The sequence below is a fragment of the Phycodurus eques genome, chromosome 14 (genome assembly GCF_024500275.1).
Source record: "Phycodurus eques isolate BA_2022a chromosome 14, UOR_Pequ_1.1, whole genome shotgun sequence".
In the NCBI taxonomy this organism is placed as follows: Eukaryota; Metazoa; Chordata; class Actinopteri; order Syngnathiformes; family Syngnathidae; genus Phycodurus; species Phycodurus eques.
Window position 1 is genome coordinate 23941170 of NC_084538.1, and position 24994 is coordinate 23966163.

Sequence of the window (24994 nt, forward strand, 5' to 3'; positions counted from 1 at the left end):
TGTTCGTTATGGACAATGCATGACGAGCACAGAAGTCCAATAACAGAACACCACTCGGGTTCTGATCGGGGGGGCCGTTCCTCCCAACTATATTTAGTCGGAACTTCTCGACCTCACACACCAGCTCGGGCTCCTTCCCTGCCAGAGAGGTGACATTCCACGTCCCTAGAGCCAGCTTCTGTAGCCGGGGATCGGATCGCCAAGGTCCCCGCCTTCGGCCACCGCCCAGCTCACACTGCACCCGACCCCTATGGCCCCTCCCACAGGTGGTGAGCCCATGGGAAGGGGGACCCACGTTACCCTTTCGGGCTGTGCCCGGCCGGGCCCCATGGGTGCAGGCCCGGCCACCAGGTGCTCGCCTCCGAGCCCCACCACCAGGCCTGGCTCCAGTGGGGGGCCCCGGTGACCCGCGTCCGGGCAAGGGAAAACGAAGTCCATTGTTTGTCGTCATCATTAGGGGTCTTTGAGCCGTGCTTTGTCTGGTCCCTCACCTAGGACCTGTTTGTCATGTGTGACCCTGCCAGGGGCATAAAGCCCCAGACAACTTAGCTCCTAGGATCACTGGGACACACAAACCCCTCCACCACGACAAGGTGACTGCTCAAGGAGGCACGCCTCTGCAACATCGCGTGGACATCGGGGACAGTGCCTCTGGATTGGCAGACTGGGGTGGTGGTCCCCCTTTTTAAGAAGGGGGACCGGAGGGTGTGTTCCAACTACAGGGGGATCACACTGCTCAGGCTCCCTGGTAAGGTCTATTCAGGGGTGCTGGAGAGGAGGGTCCGTCGGGAAGTCGAATCTCAGATTCAGGAGGAGCAGTGTGGTTTTCGTCCTGGCCGTGGAACAGTGGACCAGCTCTACACCCTCGGCAGGGTCCTCGAGGGTGCATGGGAGTTCGCCCAACCAGTCTACATGTGTTTTGTGGACTTGGAGAAGGCGTTCGACCGTGTCCCTCGGGGAGTCCTGTGGAGGGTGCTTCAGGAGTATGGGGTACCTAACCCCCTGATACGGGCTGTTCGGTCCCTGTACGACAGGAGTCAGAGTTTGGTCCGCATATCCGGCAGTAAGTCGGACTCGTTCCCGGTGAGGGTTGGACTCCGCCAAGGCTGCCCTTTGTCGCCGATTCTGTTCATAACTTTTATGGACAGAATTTCTAGGCGCAGCCAAGGCGTAGAGGGGGTCCGGTTTGGTGGCCTCGGTATTGCATCTCTGCTTTTTGCTGATGATGTGGTTCTGTTGGCTTCATCAAACCGTGAGCTCCAACTCTCACTGGAGCAGTTCGTAGCCGAGTGTGAAGCGGCTGGGATGAGAATCAGCACCTCCAAATCTGAGACCATGGTCCTCATTCGGAAAAGGGTGGCATGCCCTCGCCAGGTCGGGGATGAGATTCTGCCCCAAGTGGAGGAGTTCAAGTATCTTGGGGTCTTGTTCACGAGTGAGGGAAGAATGGAACGGGAGATCGACAGACGGATCGGTGCAGCGTCTGCAGTGATGCGGACTTTGTATCGGTCCGTTGTGGTAAAGAAAGAGCTAAGCCGAAAGCGAAGCTCTCAATTTACCGGTCGATCTTCGTTCCGACCCTCACCTTTGGTCATGAGCTGTGGGTCGTGACCGAAAGAACGAGATCCCGGATACAAGCGGCCGAAATGAGTTTCCTCCGCAGGGTGTCCGGGCTCTCCCTTAGAGATAGGGTGAGAAGCTCGGTCATCCGGGAGGATCTCAGAGTAGAGCCGCTGCTCCTCCGCATTGAGAAGAGCCAGATGAGGTGGCTGGGGCATCTGATTCGGATGCCTCCCGGACGCCTCCCTGGTGAGGTGTTCCGGGCACGTCCCACCGGGAGGAGACCCCGGGGACGACCCAGGACACGCTGGAGAGACTACGTCCTTCGGCTGGCCTGGGAACGCCTCGGGATCCCTCTGGAAGAGCTGGATGAAGTGGCTGGGGAGAGGGGAAAAAAGCTAAAGCTACTGCCCCTGCGACCCGACCCGGATAAGCGGTAGAAAATGGATGGATGGATGGATGGCTTCTCAGGAAATCATACAAGGAAAAAGGTTAGCTAAGAAGAAGTGGGACACTGAGAGGAGAGGCAAAAGGAATACATTGAGATGTGACACAGGGCAAAGGTAGAGGTGGCAAAGGCCAAACAAGAGGCATATGATGACATGTAAGGCAGGTTTGACACTAAAGAAGGAGAAAATGATCTATACAGGCTGGCCAGACAGAGGGATAGAGATGGGAAGGATGTGCAGCAGGTTAAGGTGATTAAGGATAGAGATGGAAATATGTTGACTGGTGCCAGCAGTGTGCTAGCTAGATGGAAAGAATACTTCGAGGAGTTGATGAATGAGGTAAATGAGAGAGAGAGTGGAAGAGGCAAGTGTGGTGGACCAGGAAGTGGCAATGATTAGTAAGGGGGAAGTTAGAAAGACATGAAAGAGGATGAAAAATGCAAAGGCAGTTGGTCCTGATGACGTTCCTGTGGAGGTATGGCAGCATCTAGGAGAGGTGGCTGTGGAGTTTTTGACCAGCTTGTTCAATCGAATTCTAGTGTGTGAGAAGATGCCTGAGGAATGGAGGAAAAGTGTACTGGTGCCCATTTTTAAGAACAAAGGTGATGTGCAGAGCTGTGGCAACTACATAGGAATAAAGTTGATGAGCCACACAATGAAGTTATGGGAAAGAGAAGTGGAGGCTAGACTCAAGACAGAAGTTAGTATTTGTGAGCAACAGTATGGTTTCATGCCTAGAAAGAGTAGCACAGATGCATTATTTGCCTTGAGGATGTTGATGGAAAAGTACAGAGAAGGTCAGAAGGAGGTACAGTGTGTGTTTGTAGATCTAGAGAAAGCCTATGGCAGAGTACCCAGAAAGGAACTGTGGTAATGCATGCGGAAGTCTGGAGTGGCAGAGAAGTATGTTAGAATAATACAGGAGATGTATGAGGGCAGCAGAACAGTGGTGAGGTGTGCTGTAGGTGTGACAGACGAATTTAAGGTGGATGTGGGACTGCATCAGGGATCAGCCCTGAGCCCCTTCCTGTTTGCATTGGTAATGGGTAGGCTGACAGATGAGGTTAGACTGGAATCCCCGTGGACCATGATGTTTGCAGATGACATTGTGATCTGCAGTGAAAGCAGGGAGCAGGTGGAGGAACAGTTAGAAAGATGGAGGCATGCACTGGAAAGAAGAGGAATGAAGATTAGCCGAAGTAAGACAGGATATATGTGCATGAATGAGACAGATGGTGGGGGAAGAGTGAGGCTACAGGGAGAAGAGATAGCAAGGGTGGAGGACTTTAAATACTTGGGGTCAACCGTCCAGAGCAATGGTGAGTGTGGTCAGGAAGTGAAGAAACAGGTCCAAGCAGGTTGGAACGGGTGGAGGAAGGTGTCAGGTGTGTTATGTGACAGAAGAGTCTCTGCTCGGATTAAGGGCAAAGTTTATAAAACAGTGTTGAGGCCAGCCATGATGTACGGATTAGAGACAGTGGCACTGAAGAGACAACAGGAAGCAGAGCTGGAGGTGGCGGAAATGAAGATGTTGAGGTTCGCTCTCGGAGTGACCAGGTTGGATAAAATTAGAAATGAGCTCATCAGAGGGACAGCCAAGGTTCGATGTTTTGGAGACAAAGTTAGAGAGAACAGACTTCGATGGTTTGGACACGTCCAGAGTATATTTTTTAACTTAAAAAAATATTAAAAGCTGTTTGTAGTGTTTTAATTCTGTATTGAACAAACAACAACCATGTACAGTACCTTTAATATTGAGTGCACATTTGTATTGGCTTGTAAGTTTATAAAGACAGCTCCTGATCCTAAGCATATGTCATCGCTACTGCGATTTATTATGATCATTTAATTGTTCGTGCTAGCACAATAGATTTAACCAGCCTCTTCCAACCAATGTTTGTCTGTCCTTTGTTTTGCTTTTCCCCTACATTGTTCCCTTGTAGATTCCCCCTGATAGGTCGCATAAACTTTTTGATAAAGATTCACTACCTGTATCATTTATGTGTGTTTGGCTTCGACAAAAGACCTCTGGTTATCGAGAACTCTTATCTTATTCATGTAGAAACCTTCAGATTACAAGACTGATGAAAGGTTTGTCATCGCTTTCTCCTAAATGTTATACATATAAAAAGTGATGTGGTCCCCCTTTACGAGACAAAATAGCTTGATTTATTACGCTGAAACTTAAAATTACGGTAAACCGGAAGTAACGCAGGCGTCGCTTCTGGCTTATTCTTTTCCCCTCAATTAATTTAAAAAAAATATTTGACCAATATACGCGACACTAGTGTATATTTCATTACTTCCGGTTTACTGTAATTTTAAGTTTAATTTTTAAAATCAAACGAATGTCTCAAAAATGGCACCACGTCACTTTTTATAAGCATAAACTTTTGGAGAAATGACGAGAAACCTTTTTTTTTTTTATCAATATCATAATCTGAAGGTTGCTACACTATGAAATTTTGAGTTGTAGATGATAGAGATTTACTTAAACTCAGAACACACACATAAAATACAACAAAGAGTGGAATTTTATGAGGTTGAACGGCAGGTGTTCTAGTCTGTACAAAGTAAAGGATACTTTGCCTAAGTCAAAGAGGAAGCAAGGACGTTCTGGGAACGTTCGGTCAGAGGGGAGGACCTCCTGCACGGTTTGAGCTGTGACAGTTTCGAGCTCAGCCATTCCTTTCCACCGGAAGACATCAGGCAAGCATTGTAGTGCTGTTCTGAGCAGTGCCGCCGCTCCTGGGTCTTTCGGGAGAGCAGCGAGGCTATGCTGAAAATCATGTAGTTCTTTGAAATGGCTTTTTTGCATGCTGCCAACATGATCTTAAGCAGATACTTACCTTCCCTTAAAGTGTTTTTTGGTAGATAACCTCGGTACAGTGCCACGCAGGAGAACATGTAGTGGCAGTCCACAATTTTACACACATTATCCTGGAAAGAAAACACTTTCGGACAGAGCCGGAATATATTACATTTATAATACATTAAGCGCACCACGCTTAATGTATTATCGCACCACCAATAATACATTAAGCGCACCACATTGGCACCAACAGGGCTGTGATACTTTTTAAGATATTTTTGCTTGATTTTTGGTGTGATAAAGAACCTGGTTATGTTGTTCCAACATGTTCTTTCCAAACCAGACATGATGTTGTGGAGCTTTGTGTTATCATATGGAACGTATGTAACGGTCACGCCATTAAAGATGACACCTCGCACCCCCAGTTTCCTCATACCTGCCTCGGCTGCACTACTGAGCCAGTTTGCATACACAAGACATCAAAAGAAAGCCTGGTCTACGTATCAAAGGAGAAGGACGGCATATTTAACTTCGCACACTGATGCTAAATGAATTACAAGCCAGTCCCAAGCAGCATCAAAGCTGAGACACAGACACCTGGCCTCTCACCCGGACGCTAAATTAATTAACTTCCACCCCCGGGCAACCTGAAGAGTCTCACCAACAAAGACTTCTCTGTTTCCCGCTGTTTTCAGTTACAGTTCCTCCCAGTGACATTTGTCCCTCCTGTATGGAACAATGGATGGAGCACTAGCGGCACCCATAGATAGTGGAAATCTATTGCAACCCCGGATTAACTAATCATAATATTCACTGGATTTGTTAAAGAATGAATAAAGAAAGTGAATGTTATATAATATTTTAAGAACTTCACATGAACGCCACCAGTGTTACCATTGGAATAGCACCATTGTGATTGTATTTCTGCAAATTTGAATGTTAGATATCAAATCTGTTTGTCAACTGAACCAGTAGAAATGTTTCACCCCACACAACACAAACGCCACATTGCAAATATTAGTCTTCTCAACAACCACACACAATTGAAACATTCGTTCCAGGGATTAACGACGATGTACGCGTGACAATGCAAAGCTGGAAAATTGTCTCGTTATCTTAAATCCAATAATTAATATTTTATTCCACTGGCTTTAAACCACAAAATAATCCTAAAATGGAAATGTAACATTCAGAGGCGGTCCAGCTTCACTTTTGGTCCCGGAGATGGGGGAGGGGGAAAGGGGGACACACCCCCTTGGCAGCTGGCCATAAAGGCCGCAGCCCCCTTTGTTGTGTGCGCTCTCGATCGACCAACTTGCCGAAGGCTGGCCCAGCCAGGACACCCCACCTTGCAACACGAGGTGACGAGGACACATTGGACCCTTCCCCACTCGCAGGGCATCCTGCCAGCGCTCCGAGCTACCTATGCGGCTGCCTGGGCAATCTCTGTGTGGAAGGAAGCGGGCAGCACACATCCGCTCCGAACTTCTTGCGAACAGCGACATACGGGCTCCTGCCATCCTGCCTGGGAACTTTTTGTTTTTCCTTCTCTTCTTTTTTTCCCCCTTCCTCTACCTGTTCTCCGTGCGGTCCGGATCGGCCAAACATTCGGAAGCTCGACCAGCCTGCATAAATTGCGTTCCACACACATAAATCCAACTCGCAGTCGACTAAAAGTACAGATTAGTGCATATTTGGGTTTATATTAACGAGAACAGGAACCCCCAGCTATATGCCTTGTCATCCCATGCTCAGTCCCAACCTCACATCACAAGTCAGTCTCCTTTGCTTAGTGTTTGTTTGTGTTTTTTATTTTTATTTTTATGTATGGTTTCCCTGTAGATTTCCATGTTAGATCTCATTAAATTTTCTATAAAATTCACTCTCTGTATCATTTGTGTGTGTTTGGGTGCGACAAAAGACCTCTGGTTATTGAGAACTCTTATCTAATTCAAATAGCAACCTTCAAATTACGAGACTGAAAAAAGGTTTGTCTTTACTTTGTCCTGAAGTTTTATACATCTAAAAGTGACGTAGTGACCCTTTACGAGACAAAATAGCTTGAGTTATAACGCTGAAACTTAAAATCATACAAGACCGGAAGTAACGCAGGTGTCGCTTGCGACTTAATCTTTTTCCAAATTAATTACATTTTTAGTTAACCCTCACATTCGCTACACGTATATTGGTGTTGGATAAAACGTAGTTTATTTAAAAAATACATTCGTCGAAGATGAACGCCTGCGTTCACTTCTGCGTTAGTTCAATTTACGTTTTAACGTCACAATCAAACTATCTCGTAAAGAACACCACGTCTCTTTTTTTATATGTATAAAATTTAGGAAAAGTGACGAAAAAACACTATCACTGTCATAATCTGAAGGTTGCTACATTTAGGAAATATGAGTCCTCGATTTCAGAGGTTTTATTATTAAACTCGAAACAACCACAACAAGCAGTGGAATTTTATAGAATATTTAATTAAATCTACGAGGGATCTATAGGGAAACACACAGGAGTCTAACTACAAAAAGAAAAAACTACTAATAAGGCTAATACAAAGAAACTAGCATATGTAAAGAAAGAAGGACATCGTGTGTGGCTGGAATAGGCGTGAATAGGTTATACCGTGTTGAGTTAGTACAAAGTTGGAACTTGTGTGAAGCTGGTATTTTACCTCAAAATTAGTGGGCAATAATTTTGCACACTCGGAACGATTGTTGTGCTACTCACGACCGTAGATTAGCTGGTCTTTGGGGATGGTCTTTCTGCTCACATCTAAGAAAGAAAACGAAGCAGATTTGGTTGAAGAAGAAGATGCACATAAATAAAAGAAAAACAGGCGGGAGAAGAAAAAGGGAAGTTGTTCGTCACACTTTTGTTGGGAGAATATGACGGTCTCTCGTCCTGCCTTTCCAGGGACTTGCTAGTAATTTCACAGCGATCACGCTTGGCAGGACGCGTATCTGCTTCTTTTAGAACCGCGTGTTCGAACAAAGAAAAGGGGAGGGAAGGGGTGGCAGCATGGCGGAGCTGTACCTAGGTAACCCTCAGCATGAAGAAACAAGAGGGAGACGAACCAAAAAGCCAAGAGGAGGTGGGAGTCAAAGGTTAAATACCCAGGGGGCATGTCTAAGGGACGGAGAAACTGGAGAAAGACCATGCACACCGACTTGAATTTCGGTCTCCAATTTAGCCATAAAAATAGTGTTAACAATCATATATTAATATAAAGTACTCCTAACTTTTTACTCTTACTCATAGATCAAGTATATAGAATGATTGTTTAAACTTGAGTCTTGGCCGATCAACTGCTTATTCTTCAATCCAACATTTCGTACTGTTTGGCTTCAAATCAAGATGAAAATTTCTCAAAGTCTCGCAGCTGGACCTGTAAAGCTGAAACAATGACACAGACATCAAGACATACATTTGGAATATTTCTGCAGAGTTAGTAAAATATCAAAACAGACATTTATCTTCAGTTAGAGAAACTTCGAATGAGAGTCCACATGTTTGCAGTAACTCTCAAACGCCAGCGGGTGTCGCCTGTATCCCAGCAATTATTCCAGCAGTCCTTGCATGAATTTCAAAGGAGCGAATAGTCCTTTGAAATCTTATCTTGGGATGCATTGACCAGCGGGTTTTCAAACTTTGGTTTGGTATCTTGAAACCTGCGCACCACGGTGGGGTCTGTAATGACTGGAAGCCCAGGTTTCTCAGGGAACTGTTAATTAATTGAAAGTCTGTGTGAGATAAATTAGAGCATCCCTGTGACTGTCTTCCACAGCAGGGCAGCTTGGCAGAATGCAGTGTATCAAGTTGGTGGTGGTGGAGGTGCAGTGACAACCGGGCCATCGTCACTACGTTTACATAACCATTCAGCCTCTTTAATATTTACCCCAAGTTCTCTTTCTCATCTCTGCTTGATAAACAGTATATAGTATTCCCCTTCCATTAAATCACGGTATAATGTGGAGATTATTTTTTTCGGTTTTGATTTGTAGACACCCATTACAGTTTTCAATTCACTTCCCCTCTTGATTTATCTTTTGTTTTAGGTCTCTTTAAAAAAATAGCATTTTCACACAAAATAAATTATCTATTTAAAGTAATAATCATGTCTTTATTGTCCCTTGAAAGGAAATTAGTCTTGCAGCAGGAGCACACAAAGGACAATGTACACAATGACAATATCAGCAGTGAGAATAAAACCCTATAAAAGTCTAATACAAAAAAAAAAGTCTAAAAAAAAAAAGTCTAAAAAGTCTGGATACAATAAAAATCAATCAATCAAAGAAACACTATACTCACACAAGATTAAGAAAAATTAACTGACTACAAATGACACTACTAGTCATGCCACCAAAGGTAGCAGCCGCCTTTCCGGGCCTTTTTCGGAAGCATTTGAGGAGGTGCTTGAGCATTGCCTAATGAGGATGAGCGGTATAGAAAATGGATAGGTGTAACTCTGTATTGGCAAGTAAAATTAAAGTCTCTTAATCTCAACTGTACATTGATTACTTACTTACCAGAGTACTTACTGCCTGGCCTTAGTTGTACTTATGCAGCCATAGTATGAGAATGTGGCGGAGGAATTTGAAAGTGGTTTGATGTGCCATTTACTGTCCTTTTCTATCATTCATTATAGAGTCATTCAAAAAATAATTGAGCATCAGCCCAAGCCCTATTACTTGGTAGCTGTGGACTATTCCAACAACACTATGGAGGATATTGTTAAGGTATGTATGTCACACAGAAAATAATACAGTACATCCATACCATAACCATGTAAAGATTAAAGGTCAGTTTATTAGAAATCTGCTCTTCCATCTTATTTTAATATACTGTACTCAATAATACATTATAACGCGGCACAGTGGACGACTGGTTTGCACATCTGCCTCACAGTTCTGAGGACCCGGGCTTAAATCCCGCCTCGCCTGTGTGGAGTTTGCATGTTTTCCCTGTGCCTGCGTGGGTATTCTCCGGGCACTCCAATTTCCTCCCACATCCCAAAAACATGGATGGTAGGGAAATTGAAGACTCCAAATTGTCCATAAGTATGAATGTGAGTGTGAATGGTTGTTTGTTTATATGTGGCCTGCAATTATAGCTGGCAACCAGTTCAGGGTGTCCCCCGCCTCCTGCCCGCAGTTAGCTGGGATAGGCTCCAGCATACCTGCCATCTTAGTGAGGATAAGTGGTGAAGAATATAGATGAATACATTAACAGGGGTGTCAAACTCGTTTTAGTTTGCAGGCCACATTCACCCCAATTTGATCTCAAGTGGGCCGGACCACAAAATTTGTGTCTTAAAAATCCATAAATAACAACTATTGTATTTTCACAAAAAGATGTTCACATTTATTGAAAGTCTTTTTTTTTTTTTTTTTTTTATCAAATTTTGTTGCAAATCATATGAGCAATCGGAATTCATCCATCCAGCCATTTGGACATGCAAACTCCACACAGGCGAGGCGGGATTTAAGCCACAGAGCCTAGAACTGAATGTGGGGACTTTGAATGTTGGGACTATGACCGGAAAAATCTCGGGAGTTGTTTGACATGATGATTAGGAGAAAGGTTGATATATTGTGTGTCCAGGGGACCAGGTGGAAAGGCAGTTAGGCTAGAAGTTTAGGGGCAGGGTTTAAATTATTTTACCATGGTGGAGATGGGAAGAGAAATGGAGTCCGGGTTATTTTAAATGAAGAGTTGGCTCAGAATGTTTTGGAGCTGAAAAAAGTAAGAGATCGAGTAATGAGGCTGAAACTTGAAATTGAGGGTGTTATGTGTAATGTGATTAGTGGCTATGCCCCACAGGTAGGATGTGACCTTGAGGTGAAAGAGAAATTCAGAGAAATGGAGCTAGACGAAGTAGTTCTGAGCGTCCCAGACAGATAGAGAGTCGTAATTGGTGCAGATTGTAAAGGACATGTTGGTGAAGGAAATAGGGGTGATGAAGAAGTGATGGGTAAATACGGCATCCAGGAAAGGAACTTGGAGGGACAGATGGTGGTAGACTTTGCAACAAGGATGCAAATGGCTGTAGTGAACACTTTTTTCCAGAAGAGGCAGGAACAGTGCCAGCAGTGTGCTAGCTAGATGGAAAGAATACTTCGAGGAGTTAATGAATGAGGAAAATGAGAGAGAAGGGAGAGTAGAAGAGGCAAGTGTGGTGGACCAGGATGTGGTAATGACTAGTAAGGGGGAAGTTAGAAAGGCATTAAAGAGGATGAAAAATGGAAAGGCAGTTGGTCCTGATGACATTCCTGTGGAGGTATGGAAGCATCTAGGAGAGGTGGCTGTGGAGTTTTTGACCAGCTTCTTCAATAGAATTCTAGCGCGTGAGAAAATGTCTGAGGAATGGAGGAAAAGTGTGCTGGTGCCCATTTTTAAGAACAAGGGTGATGTGCAGAGCTGTGGGAACTATAGAGGAATAAAGTTGATGAGCCACACAATGAAGTTGTGGGAAAGAGTAGTGGAGGCTAGACTCAGGACAGAAGTGAGTATTTGCGAGCAACAGTATGGTTTCATGCCTAGAAAGAGTACCACATTATTTGCGTTGGGGATGTTGATGGAAAAGTACAGAGGTTAGAAGGAGGTACATTGTAGATCTAGAGATAGCCTATGACAGAGTACCCAGAGAGGAACTGTGGTAATGCATGTGGAAGTCTGGAGTGGCAGAGAAGTATGTTAGAATAATACAGGAGATGTATGAGGGCAGCAGAACAGCGGTAAGGTGTGCTGTAGGTGTGACAGACGAATTAAAGGTGGAGGTGGGACTGTGGTCCATGATGTTTGCAGATGACATTGTGATCTGCAGTGAAAGCAGGGAGCAGGTGGAGGAACAGTTAGAAAGATGGACGCATGCTCTGGAAAGCAGAGGAATGAAGATTAGCCGAAGTAAAACAGAATATATGTGCATGAATGAGAGAGGTGGTGGGGGAAGAGTGAGGCGACAGGGAGAAGAGATAGCAAGGGTGGAGGACTTTAAATACTTGGGGTCAATCGTCTAGAGCAATGGTGAGTGAGGTCAGGAAGTGTCCAAGCAGGTTGGAACGGGTGGAGGAAGGTGTCAGGTGTGTTATGTGACAGAAGAGTCTCTGCTGGGATAAAGGGCAAAGTTTATAAAACAATGGGGAGGCCAGCCATGATGTATGGATTAGAGACAGTGGCACTGAAGAGACAACAGGAAGCTGGAGTTGGAGGTGGTGGAAATGAAGATGTTCAGGTTCGCTCTCGGAGTGACCAGGTTAGATAAAATTAAAAATGAGCTCATCAGAGGGACAGCTGAGGTTCGATGTTTTGGAGACAAAGTTAGAGAGAGCAGACTTCGATGGTTTGGACAGGTTCAGAGGAGAAATCGTGAGTATATTGGTAGAAGGATGATGAGGATGGAGCTGCCAGGCAAGAGAGCTCGAGGAAGACTAAAGAGAAGGTTGATGGATGTCGTGAGGGAAGACATGAGGGCAGTTGGTGTTCGAGAGGAGGATGCAGGAGATAGGCTTACATGGAAAAGGATGACGCGCTGTGGCGACCCCTAGAGGGACAAGCCGAAAGGAAAAGAAGACCCAAACTTACCAAACCTAAAAGTACACCAAGAATGGGAGCCTAAAAGCTTACCAAGGAATGGTAGCACCCGAGTGGGAGCTCGGCATCATGCTCAAATAACTATTCAGTTAAAAGCGGACTCTGGTGGGACTCAAACCCACAACCTTTGAATTGCCTCATCTTGACAAGCTTAGAAGTCCAATGCGCTGTCCATTGCGCCACAGAGCCTTTTGGGGTCACTTTTGGAATGTTACCCTAATTTACCAAATCTAAAGTTTTTCCATGGAACGACTCGGTGGGACAGGCTAAAAGCTTACCAAGGAATGGTAGCACCTGAGTGGGAGCAAGGCATCAAACACCTCGACAGTGAAGGATCCTGTTCGTGGACTTCAGCTCAGCGTTCAACACCATCATCTCTGAACTCCTTTCATCCAAGCTTCTCCAGCTCAGCGTCTCACCTGCCATCTGCCAGTGGATTTACAGCTTTCTGACGGGCAGGACACAGCAGGTCAGGCTGGGTAGGCCACCTCATCCACACGCAGCATCAGCACTGGGGCGCCCCAAGGTTGTGTCCTCTCTCCGCTGCTCTTCTCTCTCTACACGAACGACTGCACCTCAGCGCACCCGACTGTCAAACTCCTGAAGTTTGCAAATGACACCACTGTCATCGGCCTCATCAAGGACGGAGATGAGTCTGCATATCGACAGGAAGCGGAGCGGCTGGAGCTGTGGTGCGGCCGACACAACCTGGAGCTGAACACGCTCAAGACTGTAGAGATGATCGTGGACTTCAGGAGGCATCTTTCGCCACAGCTGCCCCTCACGTTGTCCAGCTGCCTTGTGTCAACCGTCGAGACCTTCAAGTTCCTGGGAATTACAATCTCTCAGGACCTGAAGTGGGCGACCAACATCAACTCCGTCCTCAAAAAGGCCCCGCAGAGGATGTACTTCCTGCGGCTTCTGAGAAAGCACGGCCTGCCACCGGAGCTGCTGAGACAGTTCAACACAGCGGTCATCGAATCAGTCCTGTGTTCTTCCATCACAGTCTGGTTTGGTGCTGCTACAAAAAAGGACAAACTCCATCGACAACGGACAATCAAAACTGCTGAAAGGATTGTCGGTACCCCTCTACCCACCATTGAGGACTTGCACGCTCCCAGAACTAAGACAAGAGCGTGCAAAATCCTTTCGGACCCTGCGCATCCGGTCGCCAGCTCTTCCAACTCCTTCCCTGAGGTAGGCGCTACTGATCAATGCAAACTAGAACTAGCAGACATTCCAACAGCTTCTTCCCTCTTGCGATCAACTTCTTAAACACCTAACCTACAATTCCATTACGACATGCTGGCAATTTTTTTACTTGAGGTCGTTGTCACATTTCTGTGGGGCCAATCATACATTACTCAGGCACTCACTGTAGTTGTCTTGCCATGCTGCACTATTTGCATATACTGGCCACTCATGCCAGAGTAGCATCTGCTCCAGTTGCACACTGATTGAGGAGTATCTGCAACATTTGCACAACCAACATTGTCCCAGATTATCGCACTACTCGTCACTTCAAACTGCATACACTCCTTGAAGTCTCGGCGCCCTTTGCACAATGGTCATTGCACTGGACTACTGCAATATTAGTCATTCGAACTGCTCGAAGTGCTAGAGGACTCTGCATCTTTTTGCACAATTGACAAAAAAAAAATTCATTTTTTAAATGTCCCGGCACTCCAAATAACTAGCAACCCTTTACTGCTTAGTGACTGTTGTTTTTGTCAATGTCTTTATGTCTCCAAAGTGTTCTCTGTCAATTGACTGTCTGTTGTCGTACTAGAGCGCCTCCAACTACCGGGGACAAATTCCTTGTGTGTTTTTGGACAAAATTGGCAAATGAAGATGATTCTGATAACTATTCAGTTAAAAGCTGACTCTGGCGGGACTCGAAACCACAACCTTGAATTGCCTCATATTGACATGCTTAGAGCTATCCTCCTTTTCTACCCAATCATGGCACCTGTTCACCTGTGGGATGTTCCAAACAGGTTTGATGAGCATTCCTCAACTCTCTCAGTCTTTTTTGCCACCTGTCCCAGCTTTTTTGGAACATGTTGCAGCCATAAAATTTTAAGCTAATGATTATTTGCTAAAAACAATAAAGTTTATCAGTTTGAACATTAAATAGCTTGTCTTTGTAGTGTATTCAATTAAATATTGGTTGAACATGATTTGCAAATCATTATACTCTGTTTTTATTTATGTTGAACACAACGTCCCAACTTCATTGGGATTGTGGTTGTATTTGTAAAGGTGCCAGATGTTGGGAACAACCCAAATAACCCATACAAACAAAGAAAGTAAAGTAAAGCAAAGCAAAGCAAAGCAAATTTATTTAAATAGCGCATTTCATACACAAGGTAACTTAATGTGCTTTACACGATTAAAATAATTTAAAAACAGAAAAAAACAGCTTGTAAACAAAGAGAAAAAAAATAAAAAATTAATTAAAACAGCGTGCAGTGCAAGAAATATCAGTTAAAAGTGGAAATGCTCGAGAAAGCATGGGAAAAAAAGAGTTTTTAACCTGGAATTAAAAACATGCACACTTGGGGCTGACGCCACTTCTTTTGGCAACTAATTTCATTTCTGTGCAGCATAATAGCTAAATGCTGCTTCACCACGTTTGCTTTGGACTCTGTGCTCCTCTTTTTGACCTGAGTCTGTCGCTCTCAAAGCCCTACTGGGTTTATATCTCATTAGCATTTCATTCATTTATTCAGGACCTAAACCGTTTAGTGATTTGTAGACCAGTAGCAGAACTTTAAAATATTTTCAAAAGCTGACTGGAAGCCAGTGTAAAGACTTTAGAATTGGAGTAATATGCTCTGACCTCATTGTTCTGGTCAGAACACGAGCTGCAGCATTCTGAATGAGCTGCAACTGTTTAATGCTCTTTTTAGGGAGTCCAGTCAGAAGACCGTTACAATAGTCAAGTCTACTTGAGATAAAATCATGGATGTGCTTCTCCTGGTCTGCTTGCCTTCACTCTGATATGCTCTTCAGATGGAAGAAGACAGCTTTAGTAATTTATTTGAAATGACTGTTGAAAGTCAGGTTGGAATCTATCAGAACACCAAGGTTTCGGACTTTGTCTTTGGTTTTTAAGGAGAGTGAAGGGCGTGATTGGGAGGAACGGCCCCCCGATCAGAATCCGAGCGGTGTTCTGTAATTGGACTTCTGTGCTCATCACGGATTGTCCATAACGAACAGCATGTTCAAGCATAAGGGTGTCCGCACGTGCACTTGGCACCAGGACACCCTAGGTCGCAGTTCGATGATCGACTTTGTGGTCGTGTCATCGGACTTGCTGCCGCATGTCTTGGACACTCGAGTGAAGAGAGGCGCGGAGCTGTCAACTGATCACCACCTGAGTGAGTTGGCTCCTATGGTAGGGAAGATGCATGTTCGGTCCCTGTACGACCGGAGTCAAGAGTTTGGGCCGCATATCTGGCAGTAAGTCGGACTCGTTTCCGATGAGGGTTGGACTCCGCCAAGGCTGCCCTTTGTCACCAATTCTGTTCATAACTTTTATGGACAGAATTTATAGGCGCAGCCGAGGCATAGAGGGGATCCGGTTTGTTGGCCTCAGTATTGCATCTCTGCTTTTTGCAGATGATGTGGTTCTGTTGGCTTCATCAAGCCATGACCGTTACATCAGCCGTTACATCTTATATAGACAGATGTGTGGCTTTCCTAATCAAGTCCAATCAGTATAATCAAACACAGCTTGACTGCAATGAAGGTGTAGAACCATCTCAAGGAATATCAGAAGAAATGGACAGAAACGAAGTTAAATATATGAATGTCTGAATACTGTGTGATATTTCAGTTTTTCTTTTTAATAAATCTTCAAAAATTTCAACAATTCAATATGGGGTGCTCTGTGTCCATTAATGAGAAAATAAATGAACTTAAATGATTTTAGAAAATGGCTGCATTATATCACAGAGTGAAAATTTTTAGGGGGGGATTGAATACTTTCCGTACCCACTGTGTGTGCCTGTAACCAATGCCATTGTTAAGTTGCGTTGACGTCACTGCGGCTATCCCGCAAGCAGTTTGCCTTTATACTCGAGCGCAACCCACACGCGCTGTTTTGAAAGTGTGTGCTGCAGTTCTCTTCCAAGTCAGGCGTGTCACTACGGCTGGTATTGGCTAGGACGCCACAAGGCGGACTTTCCTCTACATTTTTTGCCATTTCCGGTAGCCATTTTTACTTTCTTTCCGTAACAAGGAACAAAACAACAACAATGGCAACCGTGGAACAGTCTGCTAGAACAAATGTACCTAGATTACCAGATGATACGTTTAATTATGCTGCAAAATCGATCGAAAAGGCGGCGGCGTAGGTGCTATGTGGAACCGGGAGGAATACTGATTACATCATCACAGCAGGTGACTAAAACGGACCAATCACGAAAGATGATCGCGGCATTTAGCAACAATTTTTGCCGTGTGCGCGTCAAGCAACACGGAGGGGCTGCGCCGGCCAATTCGTCGGTCACGTGATGCAAAGTATAAAGAGGCCTTTACTCATCATGAGATGTGTCTTGAATCACACCTTGGCAATGAAACCTTTTTGTAGGCCAATTAGGACTGAACCAGTTGATATTCATTTGCACTGACAAGGGGCTGGATTGCTTTGATTATTGATAGATTTTAGGTGTTGTCTTGGTTTTCCATGCCATTTTGCACCTCCCTTTCTTCAAGTGTTCAATGCTTTTTCCCTGTGTCATTTCACATTTTTACACACAACTTAAATTCTGATCTTATTTGTTCTACTTTCTTTGTATGTATGGATTATTTGGGTTGTTCCCAACATCTGGTGAAATTTTCAGGTCAATAGCACCTTTGAACGTATATTTCGTGAGAAAAATGGTTCTGTGCTAAATACTTATTTCAGCTGCTGTATACACACACACACTCATGCACACACACACACACAGACAAAATTGTTGGTCCCCCTCTCAATGAATGAAAAAACCACAGTGAACACAGAAATACCTTGAATCTGACAAAAGTAATAGATATAAATGTAAAGAAAATTAACCAATGAAAATCAGATATTGTGTTTGAATTGTGGTTCAATAGAATAATGTTTTAAAAAACAACTGCATGAAACAGGCCTGCAAAAAAATTCTATGGTACCCCTCGAAAAGGTTGAAAATAATTTGACAATCGGGACATGTTCAAACCAGGTGTGTCCTCTAAATCGCATCACATGTATCTTGTAATCAGTTAGTCAGCATTTTTAAAGGGTGACAAGTAATCAATGTGCTGTTTGATGACATGGTGTGTCCACACTGAACATGGACCAGAGGAAGCGAAGGAGAGCGATATCGCAGGAGATTAGAAAGAAGAATATAGACAAGCACGCAAAGGTTATAAGACCATCTCCAATAGACTTTACACAGATCTGATCGGCTTGATCGTTATCAGCCGATAACACAATTCTTGTTGAGTTAGGTCTGACAGCTCTTTTTGACAAATTTTTGGGTGCGGAATCCAAAACTGATCTCAGTTTTTCTCTGTCACGTCAACTTTTTGAACAAAGTGGAGCCAAGGAAATCTATACCTATGTAAATAAAACACTGAGATGGAATAGTTACAAGCTTTGAAAACTAAAAAAAAAACAGCCTAAAATGAAATAGAACTTTCAACGGTATGCCCATGGTTACAAGGCTAAGAGAAAAGCCAGCACAAATCCTCTTAATTCCTACTATGCTATCTTTCTGTTTGCAGATATTGATACTACTGACCTATTGGGAGCTGTACACACCTCTCACCACACTGTCTCAATTGTGACTGCACAAACAAGTTGTCACGTAGTTGTCGATGAGTCCAATCATAATCAGATGGCAAGTGTTACTACAGCTAATCAGTAGAATTTTGCTTATCTGGAGGGTAAGCCGTGGAGAAAAAAACGATGTGCTAGAAAAAAACTGACTGCAATTTTGGAATCAGCATGCCAATTTTAGTTTTAATCAACATACAAATCTAACACAACAGAATTTAAAAAAAAATGTTCCCCAGTGTTTAGCATTTTATGCTGATCGACTGATCGGCTTTAATGTCATAATTCGCCGATCTGATCCTCTCCACAAAAGACATTTACGCCGCGTCGCCATCATGTACAGTATATTTGAATCCAAAAGCTAGTTTATTTTTAGCGTTGTTGCGTGTTTTTAGCGTTGTTCCGCTGATATGTGCACATAGCATGAACATACAGAAGAAAATTATTCCCCTTGTATTACCCATAGTATTGAAGTGATTACTAATTACTGATATTTTTCCTCCTCATGATCTCGTCTTATTTTAATTAATTGCTCTAAAGCTTGGTACACACAAGGATTTTTTTATTTTTATTTTAAAAGTGTATCTGTTACAAACACCACACAAGGACAAAAAGAAAAATTGGCATTAAACAGTTGTGGTCATGCTGTGTGTGGTGTGCTCTGATAATCTCGCCACAGAACACCACACACATAAAGGTTCCGTTCCATCACCGATCTTGAATCTAGTCCGCCAAGACAGAAATTTTGTGAGATCAAACGTGATCTTACAAAAATGTACATGAAGAAGCAGTACGAGGTATGTTGAGTGTTGCAGGATGGTGATGTAGTCTTTACTGATCAGTAAAGACTACTTCTATACTATTACTATAATAGTTCTTGCTGACTGGTGAACCCACTTATACAAAATACGACATTGGATAGGACATGTTTGTTTTTATTTACGGCTGTTTTCATGTTCCTCAGTGAGGTTTCTTCTTGACTGGCTACATTCTCATACAAAATACGACATTGGATAGGACGTGTTTGTTTTTATTTACGGCTGTTTCCATGTTCCTCAGTGAGGTGTCTTCTTGACTGGCGACATTTTCTTTCACCTCACAATTCAAAGGGTCATGACTCAGGAGACGTCTTCTTTGCCCACACACACGAATAATTTTAGTCGTAAATACTGAAAACATTTAATCGAATTTGACCCGTTTTGGAAGCTATTATCGGTACAATGTTTTTGTTAACACACCTCAGACTCCAGGGTAATCGAAAAGACATAAAATAGTCTGGCAATTGTCATCCATGGTCAGGAAGGGCCAAAATCAGGAAAAAAAACCAGCTTTAGTATCATCATGTGTGTACCAGGCCTTAGTTGTCCATCTATTCCCCATCATGAGCATTGATAGTTTGAGTCTCTGTCAGATCAGGTGTTAATGGCAAGACAATTATTGAACTTGACAGCAATAAGTTGCTACGTATTGTAAGTGCCAATGATCACTTTTTCTTCCATCCTATGCATGACTACGCTCTGGTTATGGAAATGTATTCACTCTGTCTGGTGTAGTCAATGCCTTGTCATCCTGACAGTACATTACAAACATGTTGTTATTTAAATCTACATGCGACAGTAACCCTGCTGACGCATCTGTATCTATGACAAAATGTCCAAATGCAAGACTTGCTATTGACTGGGAAAAGTTGAGATCACTCATGAAGGGGATGGGCCAAAGACTTCCAGAACCCATCCTCCTTACCGACAAAAAAACACGCATGACATAAAATGAACAGAGTTGGGTCATTGGTGAGTCATTGGTACGTCATCTACATGTGACACTGAGGAATTATCAGCTTTGCGTCAATGTCAGTCATGGTTGGCATGAGGAACCATTGTTATGAACATTCAAGCGATTTTCCTGTTATGGCTTGCAATTTTTGTTGTTGTTGAGAAATACTGGCATGAAAGTGCAAGAATCTCAAATTACATTTATTTTTTTTCTTCGTCAGACCATTGCCTGTGCGCTTGGATTGGGGAAGATCCAGAGAAAGACATTTGAAGAGGCCTTCCTCCAGCAGGACTTGAGCGTAGGTTTCAACAAATATTTTTTTTCTTCAAACTTATTGTTTGCCAAAAGAAAACTGACATTTATATAAGGTCTACATAACTGATCATTTGAAGAAATACAACTGCTGTTGAGTCACTGATGATGGCTGACTTTAGTGCAAAATGCTGGATTTAATCCCTGGTGATGCTCTGCCAGGCCTCTGTGCAACCGTCTTCAGTTTCTGCTTGTCTTGGGGCAGCTTTCCCTTTAGTTTTGGTTTCAACAAGTGAAATGCATGCTCGATCAGCTTCACGTAAGGTGATTGACTCAGCCATTGCGTTCAACATTAAATTCTTTACCTTAAAAACACTTTGCTTGCTTTCCCAGTATGCTTCTGTTCATTGTCCATCTGCATTGTGAAGCACTGTCCAATGAGTTCTGAAGCATTTGATTGAATATGAGCAGATTATACTGGTCGAAACGCTTTAGAATTCATCCTGCTGCTTTTTTTCAGCAGTAACATCATCCATAAATAAAATGGAACCAGCTCCATTTGCACCACCATGCTTCACTCAAAAACAGGAAGGCCGGATAAAATGTTTCCAAACATCTAAAGAAGCCTTCAAAGTTCTTGAACAGCATCATATGGACAGATAAGACAAAGATCAACTTGTCCCAGAGTGATGGGAAGAGAAGTATATGGAGAAGGAAAGGAACTCCTCCTGATCCAAAACATACCCTAACCCACCTCAGCAGTGACGCATGATGGTCAGCCAAATGCTTCAGAGCTCATTTGACGGTGCTTCTCAGTGGAGATGGACAATGACCTGAAACATACTGCGAAAGCAACCAAAGAGGGGAATATTATGTAATATTATGTAATGGCAATCACCTGACCTGAATCTGATTGAGCATGCATTTTACTTGATGAAGAAAAAATACCCATGAACAAGCAAGAACTGAAGACAGGTGCAATAGAGGCCTGGCAGAGCATCACCAGGAATGAAATCCAGCGTTTGGTGATGTCTGTGCATTCCAGACCAAGTATCAAAAAGGGAAAGATTTATTTCTGATTGTTAATTTGTCCCATTACATTTGCCCCCCTTAAAAAGTCGGAGGCATATATAGTGTATAAACTCATAATTCCTACACCGTTCACCTTATTTGGATGTAAATACCCTCAAATTAAAGCTGAAACACTGTATGTAAAGCACGTGTTGTTTGTTTAATTTCAAATCCATTGTGGTGGTGTTTAGAGCCAAAAAATGAGACTTGGGTTGATGTCCTAATACTTATGGACCTGACTATGTACCTTATGGGTGACTGGCGACTAGTCCAGGGTGAAGCCTAGAACGCCTTTCTTCCGGAATCAGCTGGGATAGGCTCCAGCTCCACATGACCCTGAACAGGATAAGTGGTATAGAAAATGGATGGAGGGATGGAAGGATGGAATCTTTCTGTTTTCTAAAACATTTAAACTGCTTCTAATATAATATTTTCTGTCACATTCTTAAAAGATCATGGACATTGATTTATTGCACGTCAACCTTTGCATGGAGGGTGTCCATCTCAAGGAACTGTTCTCTGTCCACTGGTTGTGTGAGTTCGGTCTGGTGGAGAACATAGAACTAGTGGTGGAAGAGTATCGCCAGATCAGGGGACTGCTGGTATGTACTGCATAGGGAGAAAACAATCATTGGGCATATTACAGTATATAATATCATACTACTGCTGCATTCACATATAGTGCTACCTCAAAGCTCAACCACATACATTCCATGACACTGGTCAAACAAAAATTTCCATTGAGGTTAATTATATTTTGAAATTTTTGTTTAAGCCCACTGTTGCCATCATAAAACCTTTATTAACTACACAGACAATGATTTAAAGGAAACATATACCCTTATTCACAATTTAAAACATTCCCCAGTTGTCTCACTAAAATGTCTGTGACATGCTTTCCCTGTAACCACCTTGAGAAACTAAAATAATATCACATTTTATTCTCCCTATTTCCTTTCTTGCACAAATAAAGCCATTTTAAGGGCCAGGTACTTCTAGGTCAATGGAGAGCCTGACTCCAAAGATTGATAACCAGTGGGCTGGATTTCGCGAGGGTGTTCCTGTCTGTGTTTGGACGTTCCTCCTCCGCTTGACTCGGTGGCGAGCGCTCACAGTGACAAGCTGCTTGCTTCTACTGTACCTGCGGAAGCAGAGCTGAGAGTGTAGAAAACAAGAAATTGTCCTTTGCTTAAAGACAGATACAAAGTATACAAAAAAAAAGTTAGTGACGAAAGTTAGAAAACAGAATAAAGATTATTATAGTGAACTATTAAAAAAGTTTAAAGATAACACAAATGCTAGATGGGGAATAATAAATAGTGTATTTAAAAGTGACAATGGAAAATACAAATTTCTAAAATACTTTTTTTGAAGGAAAATAAAGATACTGTATATATGATGTCAAAGCTGTTAATGTTTTTTTTTTTGGTAAATGTGGGTTCAAGTCTAGTAAGTAATAAAGCGATAATAGATGAAGAATTAAATACAACAGTCAATAGAATTTTCCTTAACAAAGTACAAAGAAATATAAGTATTGTAAAATACTGTATAAACAAAAGATCAACTGACCTTGATGCTCTAAATATGATGACTCTAAAAACTATTATGGAATCAGTTATTGACCCACTCATGTACATATGCAATTTGTCACTATCAACAGGAGTCTTCCCAAACTCAATGAAAGTAATGAAAGTCGTCCCTTTATATAAAAATGGTGATAAGCACAATTTCACAAACTACAGCCCAGTGGAATTGCTTCCACAGTTTTCAAAAGTAATGGTAAAATGGTTTGTGCCAATTTAGATGAATTTATTGAAAAAGACAACCTTTTAAATACTGGTCCTGTAGCGTATATTGGTGTTTGGATAAAGTGGAATTTATTTAAGACATAAATTCGTCGAAGCAGCGATGCCTACTTTGCTGCTGGTTTAGCGTGATTTGACGCTTAGCGTTATAAATCAAGCTATTTTGTCTTGAAAAGGGCACCACATCACTTTTTATATGTATAAAATTTAGGAGAAAGCGACGACAAACTCTTTATCAGTCTTATAATCTAAAGGTTGCTACATTTTATGAAATACGAATTCTAGATGACAGAGGCTTACTTAAACTCAAAACACACACAACGCAACCAAGAGTGGAATTTTATAGAATATGTAATGAAATCTATGAGGGATCTATAGGGAAACACAAAGGCTAACTACAGGGAGAAAATAACACTAATACTGGTGAAAGCTAGAAATAAATAGGCGTACCAAAACGGAAATAGTACATCGTGTGTTAGAGAGAAAGAATCTTGGGATAATGACAAAATGATGGATTGCCTATGATGTCATCACTTGGCATGCTGCCAGCGCACGTGCCCGATGACGTCACCTCTCGGGCCACATGTCCCCTTTGACGTCACATCAGGTGGACACAAAATGACGTCACATCCGGTGAAAACAAAATTACGTCACAACTGGTGAAAACAAAGTGAGATCACGTTTTTTTGTCGCATGATATCATGTTCGGGGACACCTGTAGAAACAAAGGAAAATAAAGGGTGTCATATCGGCAACAAAAAAGGTAATTTGTAATACCTGTGAATATGGTCCTTTCTGGCCCCGTCCCGCGTCGATGGTGCCCCCCGAGGGTTTCACTGAGACAGCTGCAAAGAATTAGGTCGTCACGTGACTTGTGCAGATGACATGGGGTGTCTGAGATGTTTGGGGGTCATGTCCAGAGGTCACACAGCATTTGCAAAGAATGGGGATACTCGGGCAGCGGGCGTCTGGGATGTTTGAGGGTCAAGTCCAGAGGTCACAACCCCGTACCTGTACAGAATGGGACGCTCATGTGGCTTCAGCATGAGACATCGGATGTCCGAGATGTTAGATGATCTGAAGAAAAATAGTCTTTCGCCAAGAAAATATGTTTTCTCTGACCACAGGGTTGTGCGATATTCTGAGCAGTCAATCAATCGAAAAAAAATCCCGACCAGTGAACATGCCCAGACATGTTCTCGCTTTCAAGACTTTTATCACAACAAGTGCATGTGAAAAGCATAAACATGTCAGTTTTACATTTCATGTGGGGGCTGTTGAGGCTCTGATCAAAAACATCAAGACATGTTTTCATTTTTCAAGGACATCTCGTTTACACGGCTCTTATCAAAAGCAAGTGCAGGTGTAACGCATTATGTGATGAACATTAATACAGCTAAAGTATAAACATGTCAATTTTACATTTTACGTGGGAGTTTCCGAGGCGAAAACATGCGTAGTCATTCTTTTGTTTTTCGAAAACATGCCCAAACTGTCATGAACGGAACAGAGGCTAGGACCCAAAAATGCAAGACTCCAAAACAAATGGACAGTTTCCAAAAAGAGAGGTTTAATAGACGGGCATAGGTCGGTACACGGGCAGGCAATCCAAGAAGGGCAACAGTATCCAAGAACATGAGGCAAAGAGGCAAGGTCGATAATCGGAACAGGGTCAAAGTCTTACTGTGAGTCTGTGACAAGGAATGCTGGAACGTGACGACAAGGTACAACGAACTGGCAACGAGAGGGAATGAGACACGAGGTTAAATACAATAGGTAATTAGGGTGAACGAGGCACAGGTGGTGAAGATGCTCACAGGCGCAGGTGTGTGAGAAACGAGAGAGGAAGACAAAACCTGGCACACACGCA

General features: G+C 43.1%; 1 protein-coding gene and 1 non-coding gene across 2 annotated transcripts in view; one reads left to right on the forward strand and one right to left on the reverse strand.

Moving 5' to 3' along the window:
* LOC133413058 (adenylate kinase 7-like) overlaps nt 1–24994 on the forward strand; it is an 89387-nt gene that overhangs the window by 51529 nt on the left and 12864 nt on the right. The window contains exons 8-9 of the mRNA XM_061696945.1: nt 9473–9563; nt 20217–20294. Of these exons, the coding sequence (XP_061552929.1) occupies nt 9473–9563; nt 20217–20294 (169 nt within the window). The remainder of the gene's footprint in view (nt 1–9472; nt 9564–20216; nt 20295–24994) is intronic.
* Nucleotides 12515–12606, reverse strand: trnar-ucu (transfer RNA arginine (anticodon UCU)). Its single transcript is given in 2 exon segments — nt 12515–12550; nt 12570–12606. It is a non-coding gene; the product is annotated as a tRNA-Arg (tRNA).